The sequence below is a fragment of the Humulus lupulus genome, chromosome 9 (genome assembly GCF_963169125.1).
Source record: "Humulus lupulus chromosome 9, drHumLupu1.1, whole genome shotgun sequence".
NCBI classification, from domain to species: Eukaryota; Viridiplantae; Streptophyta; class Magnoliopsida; order Rosales; family Cannabaceae; genus Humulus; species Humulus lupulus.
Window position 1 is genome coordinate 158,860,926 of NC_084801.1, and position 21,348 is coordinate 158,882,273.

Genomic DNA, 21,348 nt, shown 5'->3' on the forward strand with positions numbered 1-21,348 from the left:
CAGTTAATTATTGATGAAATCTTTGGAGTTAGTCAATGAAAGGCGTGAGCAAGCTCAACTTCGGGTAGCAGCTTACCAGCAAAAGGTCGCTCGATATTTTAACTCTAAGGTACGCGAAAGGAAGTTCAACGTGGGGGATTTAGCACTTAGAAGAGTTTTTCTCAACACTCGCAATCACACTGCTAGAGTACTTGGACCAAATTGGGAAGGACCGTATCAAATTGAAGAAATCCTTCAACCAAGCACATATAAACTTGCTCGCTTAAATGGAGATCTCATTCCTTGCTATTGGAATGGAGAACACCCGTGCATGTATTATCAATAAAAAATTCTTTTTAAAGAATTGGCTTGTATTAACTTTACTTTTTACAAGTTTATGAACAAGGGCTAGTCAGTTAAATGACCGGCCACCTATAAGTGTAAGATCAATTCTTGATCACTCGTACAAACACGATTTTGTCCATTTTATTATGAAAAATAAAAGGAATTGTGCGCAGCCAGTTATTCTTGCCAATTATTGTATTTATTACAAGTATTTGCTTATTACGTGTGTTGTTTTGCTATATCATCATTAATTGTTTATAAGTACGCGAGCAGTAATGTTCGAATAGGACTTGGTTATGGAAAGTGACCGAGAACCTTAAGCTCCTCGATCACTTCGGGGGCATATAAGCATACTAACTGAGCAAAGCATATCAACAGGAATATGTAATCGCACGAGAAAAATAAGGGAAAGCATACTACGACACTTAAGAGTATTTTTAGAAAAATTTAGTAAAATTTTGCAAAATCTAGACAAAGTGGTATGCTAAGTTCGGTCATACGAACAGATGTTATAATAGCAATAAAAATATTATAATATCATAATGAAATGTCTTTACATCGCAAGCTATTGCTGCTCGAATGTAATTAAAATTAAAAGAAAAGCTGCATTACGCAGTAAAATTATCTCAACATTACAAACCAATGTTCACATAATTTAGTTACAAAGTAAAAAAAAATAACAAATTATTGTGCAGCTGGAGGAGGGTCTTGCTGAGATTTCTGGTCGATTGTTGTCCCTGCATCTTCTTCGGCTCCATCGATGCCTGTCGCCAAGGAAATTTCAGGAGATTCCTGAGCTTTCTTTTCCTCTTCTAGGCGAGCAGTGCACTTTGCAATTTCAACTTGCCTCATCTGCTCGGGAAGGTAGTCAAAATTTGCCCTAGGGTTGTTCTTCCAAAACAAATAGAAGCAATTGAAGATTGCTCCTCAGAACCTCTCCAGGTTTTGAGAATTGGTTTTCCTCGAGCAGCTTGACCCGCTCCTCTAGCTCAGTAGCCTCCTTCAAGCTGGCTGCCAGGTCCTCTTAGAGTTTGGTTGCTTCTTTGAAGTTGTTCTCTGAAGCCTCCTTAAACTTTTCTTTGGCAGCAGTAGCTTTGGCTAGCTCTTCTTGGCTCCTCTTCAACTCCTCGATTAGATTGGCAACTTTGTTTTCAATCGCCTTAACCTTATCCTCGCATACCTTGATCTCCTTGGCATGTTAGGACTTGATCTCCTCAGCACGGCGCCAACCATGGCTCATGGTCAGGAATCCCTGCAAACAGAGAAAAAGTGAAACAGTTAAAGGAAATTAGAGAAAATGTTGCTCGACTAAAAAAACACACACACTTACACTGAGGACTTCAGAAAGCCCGCAGCTCATGACCTGGCTATGCTTCAATGGGGGAAGATGAGCAAAGGCTTCATGGCTGCGACGGTGCCTGGAAAATCTCTGCAGCTTCTCATAAGTAGCGTTAAAAGCGTTGTTCAGCAATTCAGCGGCCGGGGCTCCCTCTGCCTGCTTGAAGGAGGAGGAAGCGTAGTAGTTCTAGAAGGAGTTGGAGTCGGAGGGTCTTCTGATTGGGCCTTTTTCTTGGAAGGCTCGCTACTGCTCTCCCCAAGGTGCCTTCTGCTCGATTTCTTCTTGCTCGTAGGAGCTTCGAAAGAGGCATACATGTTGAAAGCATCTTCAGACGGCATGACTACAAAACAAAAACAAACGATCAGACAAAGTAGTTTGGGGTAGTAATGCTATAATGTAAAGAGGAATTCTAAGTAGTACACCTGAACTATTATTACTGGTCGATACATTATCTATAGAACTATAGCTACACTCATTATCTGCCTCGAAGAAATCCGAATTAAAATTACTATTCGTAAATTTAAAGTTACCATCCCTATCGAATGAGTGACAGGGGATGGGAAATTTATCTAAAAGCCAGAAGTCTATACCGTTCTCGTCAGATGATTCGAATATAGGGCCGGTATATTCTGGTAGTTTTTGTTTTCCCCTCCCATGGTGGGCATGGGTAGCAGTAACCTGAGGGTTGCTAGATGGTTCTCGGATGGTCACTCCCGTTGGTCATCGGCTCTGGGATTGTGACACATCTTGCTGCTGCTCGGGGATTTCCTGTCCTTCGGTACCCTCTCCAATGGCACTCCCCGCAGTGGATTCCCTCACTTCTTGATGAGGATCCAAAAGGCCGACCAACCTTAAATTTCTTTCAGTGACCAGCTCCTTGACGCTCTTTTCTATGTTCGTCATATTGGCTAGGACTGCGGCCCTCATCTCCATCTCTGGAGTGGGGTCTGGTCGGTGCCATGGACCTGGACGCAAAACCAAATTACTAAGGACAAGAAAAGGAAAAAATAATAAAAATGAACAACCGGAGATTCAAAAGTTTACCTCCTTGTGTGAAGGCCAAGTTGTCAGCAACCGGGTCTGTAGTGAGGAAGTACTCTTGGAAATATTTTCCTACGTTGAACTTATAGGTAACATCACTCAGGAATATGCAAGCAAATTCCTAGTGACAGAAGTGGAAAAACCCCGTGTTGTTTTGGTTGGGGTTGGATGTAAGATCAAATAGATAGTTGATCTCGTGTGGGGTAGGCACATGCCCTTTTTTGTGATTGTAAAGGATACAGAGTGCTGATAGTACTCTATACCCATTGGGTGTTATTTGAAAAGGGGCAACCTCGAAATAATTGGCCACCCCTTGGAAAAAATCGTGTAAGGGCAAGATTGCCCCTGCCTCGATGTGATACCTCGACTAGGAGATGAAGGCGCCTCCAGGCACGTTTGCCCGTTGGTCGGGTGTGGGTTTATGTAAAGTAACTCCAGGAAGCCCGTACTTCTTGGAATACTTGGCCACCATATTGGTCGATATGACACTAGGAGGGGCAACATACCAGTCTGTTTCTGCTTGGGGGCCATCGCCATGACGGGCTTTTGGCTGAATGTCTGGTGGTGAAAAATTTAAAGGATGAGGGTCGTTTGACGGACCCTCAGTATTGGTTGATTTATGGTTAGAAGGTGAATTGGTGGTTTTCTTTTTCTTACGAGCAGTGTATTTGACATGATCCATGTGTGGTTGACTGACTGAAGGACTAGTCGCGGGATTTTTTTGTGAAGATGAAGGCTCAAGGAAGGGAAAGGAAGGTTGTTGTTGATGCTCGAATAACAATGCGAGAAGATCATCGTCTATTGGTCTCTCACCTCCCCAAGGATCATGCATGAATATCTGAGAAGAGCAAAGGGGAAGTGAGAATCTACGACCAATAGATAGAGAAAGAGAATAACAGGGATAACGTTGCTCGTGTATAAAAGTTTAGCTTTTATACGACCAGCAACATCCTAGTATAAACACTATAAACATGTGAGCAGTTTGAAAATACAGATAAAAAAGCAAATGTGAAAAGTTTTTTCGAGAAAACTTTTCGACTCCGAAAACAGGTGGGAAAAACCCAGTTTTTCCAAAAACAGTAAAATCAAATTTTCACATTTATTTTGGACCCTAAACTAGTACTCCTATGTCCCACATTGATTTCTAAGCCTCACATAGTATTCTATACTACCTAAAATCCCTATTCTAGCATGTTCTCATGTATCTTTGTCTAAACCCGATTACCCGAAAAGCTTTTTTTCAAGAACAATGGAGGCACAATCAGAAAAACTTATGAAATCTATTCTATATTGCATAAAAGAGAAGGTGGGTTCGAAATTTACTTGGATTACGATTTGTAAAGAAATTGCAAAAACTTTTGCTTGAAGTTGGTCGAAAACGTCTCGGATCACAGAAGTTTTCTGGGTTTTTCTTGAAATTTTTATATCAGTTCTTGAGGAGATAGAAAGCTTCGGTAAAAAGTGAAAGTTGGAAAGGTAATATATTTATACTAATCATGGTGTTGTTGAAAAGTAATGATGGGATTGAGATTTCGATGTATGGGGAATCGTAATAACCGTTGAAATATTTTTGGGAAACTGTAAAGGTCATGATTGCTTACTTTTTCGAAAAGGTGCTGACAGATGTGACAGGTCAGACGAGTAGTTGGTCGAGTAAGTTTATTAAATGCTGATCGCAGTAAAATAAACTTGGGGGAAAATGTTTACCCAAAAGAGATTCACTTGCTGACGTGGCAAGATTAGTACGCACGTGAGATGCGCATGACTATTTAAGTGGATATGTTTTGGTCGACCATCGACCAGAGGAGAATTCGTACAACAGAGGGCATGTTTCATAAGCGACCAGGGCTGATCGTAGATATTTTATAAAGATATTTGATCTTGCAATTATGTAAGAATTGTAATTTATATTATTATTCAGATATGTTTGTATTAAAAATGAATAAGGCCCATCAGCCTATAGAGAGATCCTTGAGCCTATAAATAAGACTTAAAAAGGCTCATAACGGGGATCTTTTTTATACTGAGAGAAAATAAGTGCTTTTGCACAATTCTTTGTATTTATTTTTGGAGCTTGTGAGACTTGGTAAACCCTCATTTACCAATCACAAGTTCTCATCATACATTAATAAGAATACTAAGTGAGCGTAGGTCATTACCATCACTTGGGGCTGAACCACTATAAATTATTGTGTCATTTATTTTCTTGTGGGGAATTGATCTTATTTCTATCGTTTTTGTTGACTCCGTTCCGTTGACCAAATCAAGGGTCAACATATGTAGTCTTATATTAAATATTTATTATAATAATGATATTTTATAATATTTAAATTTATATTAATATAATTGATAAATATTTATTTTTAAGTTGGTTTTAAAAAAATATTCTATTAAATATTTAGAATATTCTATTAAAGTTAACATAGCAAACTGTTCAAAAAAAAAAAATTATTATCTGCACAAATAGAAGATACATAGATATATATATATATATATATATAAAGAAACTAATAAAAATTTGTAATAGGTAAATATAACACTTTATTTAACGGCATGACGGGAATTAGAAATTATACAAACCAAACCACATCATCACACTTATATATAATGATGTCTGATCGATCATAGAAAAAATTAAAAAAGTCATACATACAATATAATCTCACCATACCGATTAAATATTAATTTAACACATAATAATAATTATTAACCAAGTGTTGATTCGAGAGGGCATGAGTTTGATTATAATTCAGTCATCACCGACTCGGTCTGCATTTACCTCATGGAGAACGACCACGAACGCAACTACTAGAGCGTAATCCACATTAGGGAACACAGTCACTCTAAATGCATCTTTTCCAAGAAATACACTTGAAGCACTGTTTTTCGCATGCATCTGCATTATATAGGGATAATATGTTTTAGTTTAATAATAAAATCATAGTAAAAATCAAAATTAATTATGTATAAGAATAAATTCTCATAGTCTATAAACTATAGGACAGAAAATAGAGCCCTATTAAGCCGAATTTTTATCATACTCCTCATCCTACTATTTATATTTGCTATTTTTATAGTGTCTAAACTTGAATTCCATTGTATTCCACATTCTATTCTTACAAAGGTAAATCACACATTATATTATATATTTTTTAAGAGTGTTTAACAAAATAACTTTATTTTATAATTATTAATTTGCACAATAATCTTATTTTGATAGATTTTCTTTTTGTAAAATGGTCTACCATGACACCTCTGATATTTTGTTTGATTGTCTGATACACTTGATACCCTGTTGATAATTCTCGACATCTTATTAGAAATTCTCAATGTTTTTTAAAAAAAAAAAAATCATTTTGTAAAATGGTTATTGGAAAAAAAAACTATTTTGCAAAGTAATTAACCTTAAAAGAGATTGCTTCACTAATTACTTCATTTTTTTATACTGACTCATGCACGTGTATGTAATAATTACTATATACAAACAACGTGCAATGTACGTTTACTTAGTTTTATTTATAGAATCTATTAATTATATTTATTAAATTTGTATTATTATCATATAATAATGATATTTTGTAATATTTAAATTTATATTATATAATTAATAAATATATATTTTTAATTAGTTTTAAAATTATATCCTGTTAAATACTTAGAATATTCTGTTAAAGTTAACAAAATAATATGTTAAAACCAAGAATTTCTGTTATCTACACACTTTTTATATAGATACTAGGTAAAGGAACATGTAATGCACATTTGCTTAGTTTTAAAGTTGAAAATACTATTAATAATTTTAATAAAAACTAGTTCCCTAGTTTTTTTAAATATATATATATACATATATAATAGAATGGATTATAGTTCTATAGTATATATAAATATTTATATCAATAATCTTTACATATATAACATCTAAACACAACGTTAATATATATATATTTACATGGCTACATGACGTCTATATAAAATACAATATTATTTAAAAATAAATTAATAATAGAGATAAAATAAGAATAGAAAAAGTCATAGTGTAGACAGTAGTATAAATGCATAAACTATTTTTAGTTTCTAATGTATCTCGCAATGTCCTTTGGTGTTTGATGAAGAAAAAAAACTTCAATCACTTGATAAAAAACAAACTATCACACAAATTTATAAGATAAAAAATTGATATGTATGCATTTATTATTTTTAAATAAATATAATTTAATTATTTAAATTATCATAAAATATTTTAGTCATATTGGAGAAATAAAGGGATATAACAGTATACTCTGAATCATAGAATTATAATGAAAAATGTGATCAACCAACATTTCTCAAAATGATAGGTATGTCTTTGTTTTAGTTTTTAAATTTGACAGTGACAACAAAATATTATATATTATATATTTAATATAATATTAAGTTTAAGTTCAATTAAGTTTTATTTAAAATATAAAATGTATGGTTTTATTAATTTTAAATAATTATCATTATAAAATTTCTCCAAAATATCATATTTTAATTTATTTAATTATTTATTTGTTTAATTTTAAGTCATATTTACACTCAGCCGTTAACTAAGTTGTAAGAAAATAAATAAAAAACTGTTAAAACTAAGAATTTCCATTGTATACACATTTTTTATAGAGAAAGATTTGTCCACCTTATCATTTTCAAATTAATTAATTATCACATAAGTTATGTTCAATTAACAAAATTAACAATTTCATTATAATGGGAATGACTAGACTAGACTAGACTAGCTATTAATTAATAAGGATCTTACTTGTGCAATGGCAGTAGTGCCATCTCCAAGAAAAATGGTGCATGACCTTTGAAACCAACTCCCTTTGATCTTAAAATCAGGTACTTCCTCGTTTGTGTTACCACTTAAGAACACATCTAAATCGGTATTGAATTGAATGACTGAAGACTTTTTTACTGTAAAAAGTAGATCTTTAGCATCCGAGCTCTCTCCTCTGTATATTTGCCATCTTCTATGCATTGTCATTATCTAAATACACACACACACATATATATATATATAACATCATAATTAATACAAATAGTTAACATATGCTAATAGTTTGCTGGTATAACATGATTTTCTTTAAATTTTGGTTAATTTTAAACAAAATTCCATTATATGATTAAAAAAACAAGCAAGATATACCGTTGGAGTTTGCTATATGTGCACTTGTTGACTAATTCTTAACAAAGTACAAAATATATATAATCTCATGGCCGCCTATTCTAAGAATTTTTTTCTTCTTTTTATTTGAAAATCAAGTAACATAAATATATATATTTTATGGTAAAAATAACTAATGTTTTGTTTGCCCAAATTATTTAGTAAATATACTAATATTTTCAAAATGTTACATTTTTATATTTTATTTTTTTTATCATAAACATCTTCAATATCTCAAAAACTTAAAAATGTGTATTTTATTTTTCACCAGCTACGGACTAACATTTAGCTGTAAAAGTATAACATTTTGACCGCTATTTAAAATAAAAATCCAAACTTGATCAAAAGTTTTGTGCGAGCAGAAGAATTCAAGTTCAAGACATGAGAGATCCGGAGAGCAACCTTTTGGCGGAAAGAAAGTATGGGCTTATCAGTGGGGTCAAGCAGCGTGCGACGGTCGTGGAGGCTGAAAATGGAGCCCTTGACCTTGAAGATGATGTTCTCCTGAGTGTCTGTGACGGTGAAGGTGCCTTCTTTAAGGGTCAGCATCTTCTCGGCGATGACCAATTCCACCGGATACGGCGCCATGAACTGTGACCCCACCACTGTTACCGGGTGCGCCAATGGAGTGTGACTCGGTGCTGGAGCTGGAAGCGCCATTATTTCTCACAGATCGATCGATCAACACAGAAGAACAGAGAGAGAGAGAGAGAGAGAACTGTGTGTGTGGACTGCGTTTCTTTTCTTGTGTTCTTCTCTGTATGGTGTTATCAGAGCTAGCATTAATTTTATAGAGCAGCCTCCCGACACATTATTCTAATAGACCAACCCCACTAATGATCATGCTATATTCTTGAAAAAGAAACGAAATAGTGCTCAAGTGGTACGTACTCTAACCCTGTATGAACACCCTACAAAAATGTGGCTAATAAGTGTATTTTAAATAATATGCATGATCATGAAATGTGATGCGTACATCGTACATATCCACATGTAACCTAGTTAATATTACATCACAATAATTTAGTATGTTGATAATAATAAGATAATTGATAAGGGGCACAAGTGGTGCCCAGCACCGTGTTGGTGTAATTTAATATTAAATTTTATTTATTTGAATTTAATAATTATTATGAAATATCGTTAACTAATCATAAAATTTTAACTCAAAGTGCTGGTTCTTTCTTCCTTTTACTTTACCATATAGCACGTTTCACACAAGCTTATAAAATTAGAATATGGAGCTTAACTAGCTAGCCGCCTGGCATATTTTTATCAGAAGATAAAGCTTCGCTAGCTAGCCACCTAGCCCCGTGCTCATTATTTTCTCTAAAAGAAAAGGATGTGATAAGGATTGGTCCATCTAATAATAATAATAATATAATTTATTGATAACCTAAATAATGGAGTATGAGCAACCTAATAATGTTCACAATGTAATAGATGGTGCGCACAATACGACCTGGTGCTTTCATATCCCACTTATAAGATGCACTAGTCATTATAGTGATAGAAGGATACAGAGTGCTGATAGTACTTTATACCTATTGGGTGTTATTTGAAAATGGGCAATCTCGAAATAATTGGCCACTCCATCGTGCAAGGGCAAGATTGCCCCTGTCTCGATGTGATACTTCGACCAAGAAATGAAGGTACCTTTAGGCACATTTGCCCGTTGGTTGGGTGTGGATTTATGTAAAGTAACTCCAGGAAGCCCGTACTTCTTGAAATACTTGGTCGATATGACATTAGGAGGGGCAACATACCAGTCTATTTCTGCTTGGGGCCTAATCAATCATAAAGTATCAACTCATACTCATGTGGCATTAGACAGCAAATAACACCACTCTAGTTATAAACATTGGTGTGTGAAATAAAACTAGTGCTGGTTCTTTCTTACTTTTACTTTACCATATAGTACTATATAGCACGTTTCACATAAGCATAATATTATTATTAGAATATGGAGCTTAACTAGCTAGCCGCCTAGCATATTTTTATCAGAAGATATAGCTTCGCTAGCTAGCCGCCTAGCCCCATGCTCATTATTTTCTCTAAAAGAAAAGGATGTGATAAGGAATGGTCCATCTAATAATAATATAATTTATTGGTAAACTAAATAATGGAGTATGAGCAATCTAATAATGATCACAATGTAATAGATAGTGCACACAATATGACCTGGTGCTTTCATATCCCACTTGTAAGATGCACTAGTCATTATAGTCCTTTAGCTTCTATATAAAAAATGTGAACATAATTGTGTTAACAGAATATTATAAATATATAACAGAATATATTTTTAAAATTATTTAAAAATAAATATTTATTAATTGAATTAATATAAATTCAAATATTAAAAATATAATTATTATAATAATATATAATACACAATTTTATTTTTTATTAAATTTTCTTATCATTTATATTTAGAAAATATATGTAAATACGATGATTTTGGATCCTGTATTATGCAAAAGTTACTGATGGTACTATTTATTTTGTTAAATAACAATTTAGATATTGTGTTTTGCAAAATAGAACAAAATAATATTCTCAGACCAATTTTGGTCAAATAATTTTTGAATATGACCAAAATACTCCTGAATTTTATTAATTAATAAATTATTTAAATATTTAAAAATACATAATTAAAATTATTTTAATAACATAAATTTAAAAAACAATCTAATTTAATAACAATAAAATTAAATTAATTCCTTAATATTAATAAAAACTCCCCTAAAAAAAATAGAAAGTTGAGCAATCTCTCTGTTCTTTCATCTCCCTCTTCTTCTTCTTCTTCTTCTTCTTCTTCTTCTTCTTCTTTGGATTTGATTCTTGGGGTGGGTGGGAGCTTCAGTCGAAAAATGAAGGTGCTCAGTTAGATCTGGACTACGCAGGTGGGGACAACGGCGATGACGGGTCTTTTGCGCCGAAGGGTTCTCTGGTTCATCGATGGGGTTTGGTGCGAAGGTGTTGTGTCATCTTAGAGGTGTCTTAGACTTTTTGTATGTTCAGGCCTGGTTGTGTCGCCATGTAGAGGTTGGGTTCGACAAAGGGGTTTGGTGCGACGAGGCTGGGCTCGCAGAATCTGGTGTGAGGACGAAGGTGGGTTCGCAGGGATTTGGTGTGAAGATGAGATTGGGTTTGCTAGGATCAAGTGTGAGGATGGGGTTGGATCCAACGAGAAATTTGGTGTGCACTTCAAATGTAGTATTATTTGATGTTTTGCCGGACTTGATTATTTTCAATTCGATATTGTAATAACCAAGATTATTATTTTCTCCTTAATTATGACTATGTGTTAGTTTGTTTTATAGTTTAGTTTGAGTGGTGGAAATTAAAAAGATTTCTTTAAGCTTAAATTGTTTACTTTAAGGATATGATTTAGAAAATAATTATAATTTGGATAGTTATAATTATTTTAGTTAGTACTTATAAGATTTTAACATATGATTTAAATCAGTGGATAGTTTTAAGTTTTTAATTAAATTAGAATATAGTGTTAATGTACATATTATTTGGTGGTCTAAGGAATATACATGTGGCATTAAATTAAGTCTCAATTATTTAAATATAAGGGTATGGCCGAAATTCCTATAGTTTTATTAGGTCGAATTTTTGTGAATTTATTTATTAAATAATAGAGTTATTTTGAAGAACCAAATAGAAGACCAAACTAGTCATAGGCGTGTGGCATAATTTTAGGGTAGGTTTTGACTCATTTTTGAACTTAAGGAACTAAGTTTCACTCCAAGCTTGCAAAAAGGAAACTAAGTAACTAAGTTGGTGATGGTTGAAACCATTTGATTTTTTGAATTTGAATGGCTTAGGTGTATGCGTGGGAGACTAAGGAGGAGACAAATGGGGACTTTGATTCCATTTTGTTACATAAGAGGATATGTGTCATCTTCAGAGCATTTGTAGCACCTTAGAATGGGTAAAAGAGGGCTGGCCAAAACTACTATTAGGGAGGGAGTTTCGAAATTTAAAAATTTTGTTGAAGAAGAGTGGAGAGGTTTAAGGAAGGAGGTTGGGGTTTAGAGCCTATAAATAGAGTCTTTCACCATTCATTTTTCACACAAATCCAAGCCTTCAAGTGCTCATCTTTTTCGAAAGTCACTCTCCCAAAAGCTCTCATCTTCTTGCCCCATAAACACATCATAGCCAAAATCACTATAGCTTTTATAGTGCTCAAGATTTTGTTCTTATTCTATTTTCTTAAATAGTCTCAAATACTCTAGCCAGTATAGAGCCTATATAGTCGAAATACCAAGCTTCTCAAAAACACTATATAACCGAAACTACCCTAAGACCCACTCTATACATTGTTGTTGAGAATAGGCATTTTGTGGAGGCTCTGGATTTTGGAGGATTTAAGATTTTTAAGGTGAATGAATGATTTTATAGGGTTTAGGAATTTTGGAAGTATAATTATTATTATAAGTCTCTAATCTTAAATATTTTTTGTCATATATAAGGTTTTGGGCGATTCTCTATAGCAAAAGCAATCTTTCTTTTTCTTCTCATTTTCACCCCAAGGTAAGGAAAATTAGGTAGTTTAGTTTATGACATATTTTGTGATATGTATGACCCTAACATTTCAGGTACAATAAGAAGATAAATGTGGTTGGACCTAAGGTATTCAGAAATGTATGACGGACCTAAGTTGATGTCTGGTAGGCTCAGTTGCCAAAATTGTATGACAGACTTATGTCCGGGGCTTAGTTGCCACCCCCGTATAAGCACGCATCTTTCTCTTAGATTTGCCTTGTTATTATTAATTAAATTAATATAAATTCAAATATTAAAGATATCATTATTATATTAATATATAATATACAATCTTATTTTTTATTAATTTTTTTATTATTTATATTTAAAAAGAAAATATGTAAATATGGTCATTTTGGAACTTGTGTTGTGCAAAAGTTAACGATCGGACCATCTATTTTGTTAAATGACAATTTGGACATTGTGTTTTGCAAAATGGAACAAAATAATACTCTCAGACTAATTTTGGTCAATTTTTTTTTAATATAATCAAAATACCTTTGAGTTTTAATAATTAATAAATTATTTAAATATTTAAAAATACATAATTAAAAAATATTTTAATAACATAAAATTAAAAAAAAAACAATATGATTTAATAAAAATTTAATTAAATTAATTCCTTAATATTAATAAAAACTCTCCTAAAACAAAACAAAAAATTAAAAAATAATGGAAGGTTGACCAATCTCTTTGTTCTTTTTATCTCCCTCATCTTCTTCTTCTTTGGATTTGATTCTTGGGGTGGGTGGGAGCTTCAGTCGACAAATGAAGGTGCTCAGTTAGATATGGACTACTTAGGTGGGGACAATGACAGTGACGAGTCTTTTACGCCGAAGGGTTCTCCGGTTCATCGATGGGGTTTGGTGCGAAGGTGTTGTGTCATCTTAGGGGTGTCTTGGATTTTTTGTGTTGCTTAGGTCTGGTTGTGTCGCCAGGCAGAGGTTGGGTTCGACAAAGGGGTTTGGTACGACGAGTCTGGTCCTGCGGCATCTGGTGTGAGGACAAAGGTGGGTTCGCAGGGATTTGGTGTGAAGACAAGACTGGGTTCGTGAGGATCTACTGTGAGGGTGGGGCTAGATCCAACGGGAAATTTGGTGTGCACTTTAAATCTAGTATTATTTGATGTTTTGCCAAACTTGATTATTATCAAATTCGATATGGGATGGTAGTTTAATTTTTTTTTTATTGAAGTTGTTGTATTGATGTTGAATTAGGTTTGAAATATGAACTTAAGAAGGTGAATTTCTAGGTTTTGAATCTTGATTTTGGATTTCGAATCTGGGTTATGAAGTTTGAGAATGTTTTGTTTTAATTATTTGGTTTGATTTTTAATATTTATTTTATATTTTATTCGATTTTGATTAATTTAATTAATGTTATAAAGTAAGGATTAAAATTAGATTTAAAGTTTTGTGTTTAGGGTTTAGGTTTAGATTTAAATTTTGTTTATTTCTATTATTTTAAAATTTTAATTAATTTATTAAATTAACTAATCAACAAAAGTAGGGGTATTTTGGTCATATTAAAAATTTGTTTGACCAAAATCGGACTCAGGATATTATTTTATTCCATTTTGCAAAACACACAGTCCAAATTATCATTTAACAAAACAGAGGGTCCGGTCGGTAACTTTTCCACAACACAATGTCCAAAATGTTATTTACCTTTTTTTTTATCACTTAAGCTAACTAATATAAATATATATATTCATATTAAATAACAATAAACATTATAAATGCAATATATATATAGGTATTGTGTGTACAAATAGTATAATTGTGTAACTACATAAGAAATTAAAACAACATTTCTCTTCTAGCAGGAATAAACAAGCTTATTCTCCAATCATTAAGGCGTGATTTGAATAATATTATGAATTTTTTTGTACATTAAATATGGTAGTTTGCGATCTAAAATGTTATCATATTATTTTTTTTTACTAAAAGAACTGAAATTCCGTTTTTAGTAATTACCAAATTAATTAAACCATGAATTAGTTAAAATGTGGAATGGCAATTAATTGTTTACACAGATAGCAGTTCTGTCGGAACAGAATCCGAACTTGTCACGACAGAACTGAACACAATAAATAGACAGTGCAAAAATTAAAGAACACAGCGAATTTTTACAAGGTTCAGAAACCCTTTCGGATAACCTACTCCTTGGGGCCACGCCCAGAGAATAAACCAATTAGTAAAGAAACAGAGTGTACAAAAGCATTGACTTAAACAATGTAAGACTCCCTCTTAAACTATTGTCGCAATCTTGTTGTACACTTCTCTACGAATCTGGTTTGATGAAACGCTAATTCTCTTGAACTCCCTTCAAAGAATAGCGAGTGCACATTTCCTCCTGAAGTGAGACTTAGATAGAATCATCTCCCGAAGATCCTTATGAACACATTCACAATAGACACTATCTGATTACAATGGACTAGATAGATATCCATAAGTACACTCAGCACTCTCACAAAGATTAAGATGAACAAACTTAATCTCTACAAATAAACACACTCTTCAAAATAACGTAATGTTTACAAATATTCAAAATGAAAGAGATGAAAATTCCAAAAGCCTTGGCAAGATATTTATAGGCAAGAAAATTTTCCAAGGCCATAATTTTCTGGTATCTTTGAAATCAATTTGCGAATTCCTTTGATTAAGGAAATCAGCCAGCCAGATGCATTCTGTGTCGACAGAAAAGGAAACTGATGAGTGAGCAACGTAGTCAATCTCATCTAGCAGAACGAACATGGTCATTTCTTTTGACCATGTTCCTTTTCGACACCAACTTAATTCCAGAATAGACATAATCCCACATAATCCCTTAAAATAATCTTAAGATATTTGCACAATATATTTTTACCAAAAATTGATTATTTGAAATAAATAAGGCAACAAATATATTCACACTTAAAGATATTTTCACATTACAAAATCAGCTGAAAATATTGCTAATAAAACCGAAAATCAATATGGAGATATGCTACTAATTTTTCTTTAAACAATTAAAATATTTTGTCTAAATTAAAGTTTAGCCAAAAAATGATTTTACAAGAACATAAACAATGTTTTGGTTTAATTTTTCTTTTAATATATTTATGTCATTCTTTTATATATAATATTGTAAATTTATTTAAAATTTGTATGACAATCATAAAATCTTAATTAAAATAATTAATAAATTTTCTAAATAAAACTAAGCAAACGTGCATTGCACCTAATATATATATTTTTATATATATATTATTTGGTTGGGTTTATACATTTTTGGACCATGTATTTTGTCTAATTACCTGTTTGGACCTTGTGTTTTGACAAATTACTTTTTGGACCATGTTTTTTTATAAAATGGTTTAAGTAGACCTCTAAACACGATTTTGATGCCCAACAAAAAATTAGAAAATTCTATCAATTGTTTCTAACTGATACATCTGATAAAAGATTGTATCTTTTTCAAACCGATAAAGATAATAAAACTATTTTATTTTCTATTAGTTTAATTAATTCAAAACTGATATGTTAGATTTTTATTTTAATTAATTATTTTAAACAAATTAAAACAATAATTAAATAAACAAATATTATTTGAAATTCAAAATTCAAATTCCATGGACACTTGGCATATGAGCATGGTGTCACTCATTGTGCAAGCACAGTGAATGGCGTGTACACACACTCATATGTCCCTAATTTTTCTCATTTGTTTAATTAAAATTGAGACAATATCTTTATTCAAAATTAATATAAATATTATATAAAATAAATACGAGTTAATTCAAAATTAACCTTATCTTAATTTATCAGCTTGAATAATTATCTTATACTAAGATAATATTTAACTCTCTATAATATTAATTCAAACACTGAGTAATATTAATTTCAACTAATATAATTTTTTTCGAATAAAAACTAATTAATTAAGTAATAACATATAATTATCACTTCTCCATGGAAAATTTATTCCTTTGCAATTTAGTCATTTTCTCCATTAATCTTGTATGTAACATCTTTACCATCGACAGTGTAGGATAGAGGCAACTCGGGGACCATGGAACTATAATACTAAGCTTCAATAAACCAGACTATTAATTAAACTCTTTAATAAAATAATCTTATTTATTAATTTTATTATTACTTCACTATAAATATTGAATTGCACTCTTAGTAATTATAGAATTATATTTACAGAGTAATCTCTTGCAGTCTATTGATATAATCAATATATGTAGTTTTGTCCTCCATTTATTGGTTTGCTAATTAGAGCTGGTCAAGAATTACCGTTTTACCATACTAATTACCTCTTGTTCCTTAAGTACCATTAATTCACCAGTGAATAATTAATCTATAATTATATTATAAATTTGAGCTCAATAGTTATTCAGTCCCAGATTAACCCTCAAGGGAACCAATATTTGATTTGTTAGGAAAGCATAGATTCTATTATTGTAAATTCATGTTCCCAGCCACTTAAGATATTGAATCTCCAAAACAAAAGTCACTAGTCTCATTTTATTAAGAGACATTGATGAATGAATCAAAAGATCCAATAAACATGAATAGAAGTTCATGACTACTCAAGATTTAGATTGATCTACAAATGATCATCTTTTAAAATATGAATTAAATCTTTATGGCAAATGGTAAGTTTTATAAAGAAAATAATTCACACCGGTCCTGTCATATATAATCATAACTATATAAAGTACATTTACCTAAATGTCTATCCACATCAGTAATCTGAATCTAGATTACTTGCATCCAACTATATGCTTAGTAAACCGTGCTAGCAACCATTAATTATAGATTCCATACTTTAATATGTTGTTGACTATTTTATTCATTATATATGATCTCAATTCTCTCATACACATACAAGATCATATTCTCATTAATGAATATTAAATTTTCTGATATATATATAAATTATTCAAGCAATAATTTCAATAATCAAATATAATAAAATTGTACTTTTATTTAAATTAATAAAAATATATTTTCACATGTTTTAAGGTCACCCACCCTAACAATAATACCATATGGATTTTATTTTCTTCTTATTATATGATTTATTACATTGTTATTATTTAAAAGGATTTAATAATAATAATAATAATATTGTGGGTATTATGAAAAGACCATAATATCCCTAGGGTTAGGTTTGGTTTAGGGGCACTTAAAGGACATTAAAAACATGAAGAATAGGTCAAGTAACAATTCAATTTCAAAATTAGAGTGTCCACTCCAATTATTTTGAATTTGAAATCCCTATTTGTTAAGATCTTTGAGAAAGACTTTCTCAACAAATAACCATCATATTCTTTTTCTTGTTAAATTTAACTTTAGGGTTGCCTTCTGAGAGGGGAAAAGTTGTGGAAAGAGAGAGAGAGAAGAATAAAGTTGGGCTAGGATTTGTTGTTGAGAACCCCTAGAAAGAGAAAGTGAGATTTTGGATTTGAGAAGCTTGGGAAAGTTTTGGGTTGTTTTGAGTATTTTTTATATCATTTTTATGATCAAAGAAGAGTTTTTGATGTGACCAAAGTGGCTCGAAACCCCGATTACAGAAATCATCATTTTTTACCTTGAAAACTAGGGTTCTTGAGAGTTTTAAGAATTGAGATAGTTTGAGTGTTCTTGGGTAGTGGAGGTTGATATTAAAGCCTAGGGGACCCTAAGATACATTTTGGACGTGAAGAAACGAAGAAAAAGGGCATGAGACAAAAAACCAATTTTGGGCACCATAAAATATGGTACACCAGCCTTGTGGAAGACAACTCTGATCCGACAATTGCGGGTCATTTATTTGGTGGCTTTGGGTTGTGTTGAGGTGTTGGACCTTGTGGGAAACTTCTAAAAATGAAAAGAATCATTGAAATCAGCCGGAAGAGAAGTTTGAAGCTCGCCGGCACTAGAGAAGACAAAGTTTTGTGTCGAGCTGCGATTGCTTCGATTCCAAGGGTTTTGGTTCATTTATTTGGCTTTTAAATCTGTTGTCCATGTTTTTCACCAGATGACACGTGGCATTCGTTAGAGGAGTAATTAAGCTCCTCGAGCGCTAATGAGGTTTCATCCTTTGGCCTGGACAGACGCCCCGAGGTCTATCCTCGTGGCACGAATGTCTCAAGGCAAGGCCACATCCAGTGACCCATCCCAAAGGAATGGAAGCTTCCAAGTGAGACCGAGGTCTGTCCTCAAGGCATGGATGTCTCAAAGCGAGGCCAATTCTGGTGACCCATTTCCACAGTATGGATGTCTCCAAGTGAGGTCATGCCCCGAGGACCATTCAGAAGGTGATCACTCTCTTCATTCGCCAATCTCCCAGGGCTAGGATTGTTATCCTCAGACCTAGAGTTGTTGCCAGGTGTCCTGCAGCTATGGCCCACCAAATCATCTAACAACTTTTGGCGAGCATCAATTAGTGGTGTCGAGTTCGTACCCTCGACAATCGCAATTTCCCACAACATCGCCTGACATGGTCAGATACCTGTTCCCCATGAAGTTGGTGGGAAACTTTCTGCAAATGGGCCCCGTGCAATCAGCCTGGGCCCATGGTCTTTGTTAGTGCATCTTTTTGGTATTAAATGATCAAATCAGAGGTACGCAGCGGAATATATGGACCATTTTTTAATAATTATTAATACTAGTCAGAATCATACACATATATAAATATTACATCACATACAAAATAGATTAGGGATTACCTTTTGTATCCTATCAAGTGTCCTTGAATCTTTTTGTATAAAATCAACGATCTTCCTATCCAGTGTTCTGAAAGCTCACACCTTGATCTTCCAGACCAATCCTCAAACACACCAGGACGTGTGAAGGCACATAGGATTCGAAATGTGTATTTATGTGACTCTCTAGATATACTTAACACATGAGATCTAGAGATGTTTGAATGAGAGAAGAGGAGTTGAATAGTTTTCAAGTTTGAGAAAACTATCGATTTTCTTAGAGAGAGAGAGTAATTTTTAATCGCTTAAAACAAACCTTAATGAATTTTTTTTTTCCTGAAAGTATCGTACTATTAGATTTATAAAGATAATTAATCTAATTAATTATTCTTTATTTATTAAAAATAAAATTTAAATCAAAACTGATATGATATTTTTATTTAATTATTTATTTATATCATATTTAAAAAGAATAATTAAATAAATGATTAAACAAATAATTTGACATTCAAAATTCAAATCCTAGAGATGGGGAATCTTTGTGTGTAGCTCCACACACTCACTGTACAGTGAGTGTGTCTCCCACATCAATTAGGGTTTTCCTAATTTTTCTCATTTGTTTGTTTAATCAACTTTTAAGACAATATATTTATCCAAATATAAATATTAGTTAATTCAAAATTAACTGTATCTTAAAATATCAATTTAAAATTAAATAAATAAATATCATATTCTAAATAAGATATTTATTATTCTCTCTATATATATATTAATCCATACAAGATTCATATTAATTTTAATCTGAGTTTTTCAAAATAAAAACTATATAGTTAAATAATTAATTAATTCACAATTAATCAATTACCCATAACTATCACATAATTATTTCCTTGCCCTAGAAAATCAATTCTTTTGCAATTAAGTCCTTCTTTCTACAAATCTTTCTTTTGTCATCCTTACTCTTGACAGTGTAGGATAGAGGTGATCTAGGGACCATAGACCTATAATTTGAAGCTCCAATAAACCTGATTATTGATTAAACTCTTTAATCCAATAGTCTTATTTATTAATTCTATGATTACTCCACTATAAATATGGAATTTCACTCTAGGTATTTATAGAATTATATTTACAGAGTTTTCTCCTATAGTCCATTGAAATAATCAATAAATGTAGTTTTGTCCTCCATTTATTGGTTCATTAATTAGAGCTGGTCAAAAATACCGTTTTACCCTTCTAAATACCCCTTGATCCTTAAGTATCATTAATTCACTACTAAATAATTAATCTATAATAAAATTATAGAATTGAGCTCAATAACTATTTAGTTCGTAAATTAACCCTAAAGGGAACCAATATTCGATTTGTTAGGAAAGTGTGGATTCCATTATTGTAATTAATGTTCCTAGCCATCCATGATATTGAATCTCCAAAACAAAAAAGTAATTAGCATCATTATACTAAGAGACCTTAACGAGTGAATCAAAAGATCTAATAAACAGAAACAAGAGTTCATGAATACTCAAGATTTAGAATGATCTACAAATGATCATCTATTATGATAAGAATTAAATATTTATGTCAGACGACAAGTTTATAAAGATAGCTGTTGACTAACTTTTTCGCTATCAACTTTTATAAGAGAGGTTAAGGAAATAACTATAAGAGCACAAATACTATTACGTGGTTCAAGTTATAAAAGAACCCTAGTCCATGAGTCTCTAGTATTAGGGAGATTGCTAGCTTGTGATTGCAAGCTTTTATATTGTCTTCTTAGGCAGCGTTTAGATTTCTCTGAGTACAAGTAGTTTTCTCTCTAAAAAAACGAACCCTCTACAATGAGACTCCCAGCCCTATTGATAGAGGCTAGGGTCATTAATGTTAATCATAAACAATTAATACACATCATTTCTATAATTGGGGGATTAATACACTTCAATGCATTTGGCTGCATTGAATAGAGGCTACGACCCAGGCAAGATTTGCGGGGCTCACTGCAGAAAGGTAACCACTTTACGGGGAACATGCCCCTGGGATTGTTAGGGCATGTTGTACATACACCGGTGTCAGGCGGCGTAGTGGGTGTGCGAATTGTCGAGTCGTACACTCGATAACACTGTTGACAGATCGCCCACAAAGATTGTCAGACGATCCTCTGACTCTGAAACCCCACACCCACTGACACGTTGCTCCACCTCTGAGATTCGAGAACCAGCACCTTAGGAG

The 21,348-nt window shown here is 32.5% G+C and overlaps 1 protein-coding gene and 1 long non-coding RNA gene across 2 annotated transcripts; both read right to left on the reverse strand.

The window, feature by feature from the left end:
* Nucleotides 1–818: 818 nt before the first annotated feature.
* Nucleotides 819–3,746, reverse strand: LOC133800793 (uncharacterized). The gene is made up of 3 exons (XR_009876612.1): nt 2,254–3,746; nt 1,655–2,003; nt 819–1,576 (listed from the first exon to the last, which is right to left on the reverse strand). It is a non-coding gene; the product is annotated as an uncharacterized LOC133800793 (long non-coding RNA).
* A 1,475-nt stretch (nt 3,747–5,221) lies between these two features.
* Nucleotides 5,222–8,659, reverse strand: LOC133800795 (protein LURP-one-related 15-like). Its single transcript, XM_062238853.1, has 3 exons — nt 8,289–8,659; nt 7,482–7,709; nt 5,222–5,600 (listed from the first exon to the last, which is right to left on the reverse strand). The coding sequence occupies exons 1-3, from the start codon at nt 8,544–8,546 to the stop codon at nt 5,454–5,456; spliced, it is 633 nt and encodes a 210-aa protein (XP_062094837.1). The 5' UTR covers nt 8,547–8,659; the 3' UTR covers nt 5,222–5,453.
* Nucleotides 8,660–21,348: the final 12,689 nt, after the last annotated feature.

Bases quoted from the DNA above. Each gene is read 5' to 3' on its own strand.
- LOC133800795 (XM_062238853.1), bottom strand. From the start codon at position 8,546: ATGGCGCTTCCAGCTCCAGCACCGAGTCACACTCCATTGGCGCACCCG. The intron at 7,710-8,288 runs GTTGCTCTCCGG...GTGTGTATTTAG, and splicing joins TACTTTCTTTCCGCCAAAAG to ATAATGACAATGCATAGAAG. The intron at 5,601-7,481 runs GTAAGATCCTTA...TATATAATGCAG, and splicing joins GCACTACTGCCATTGCACAA to ATGCATGCGAAAAACAGTGC.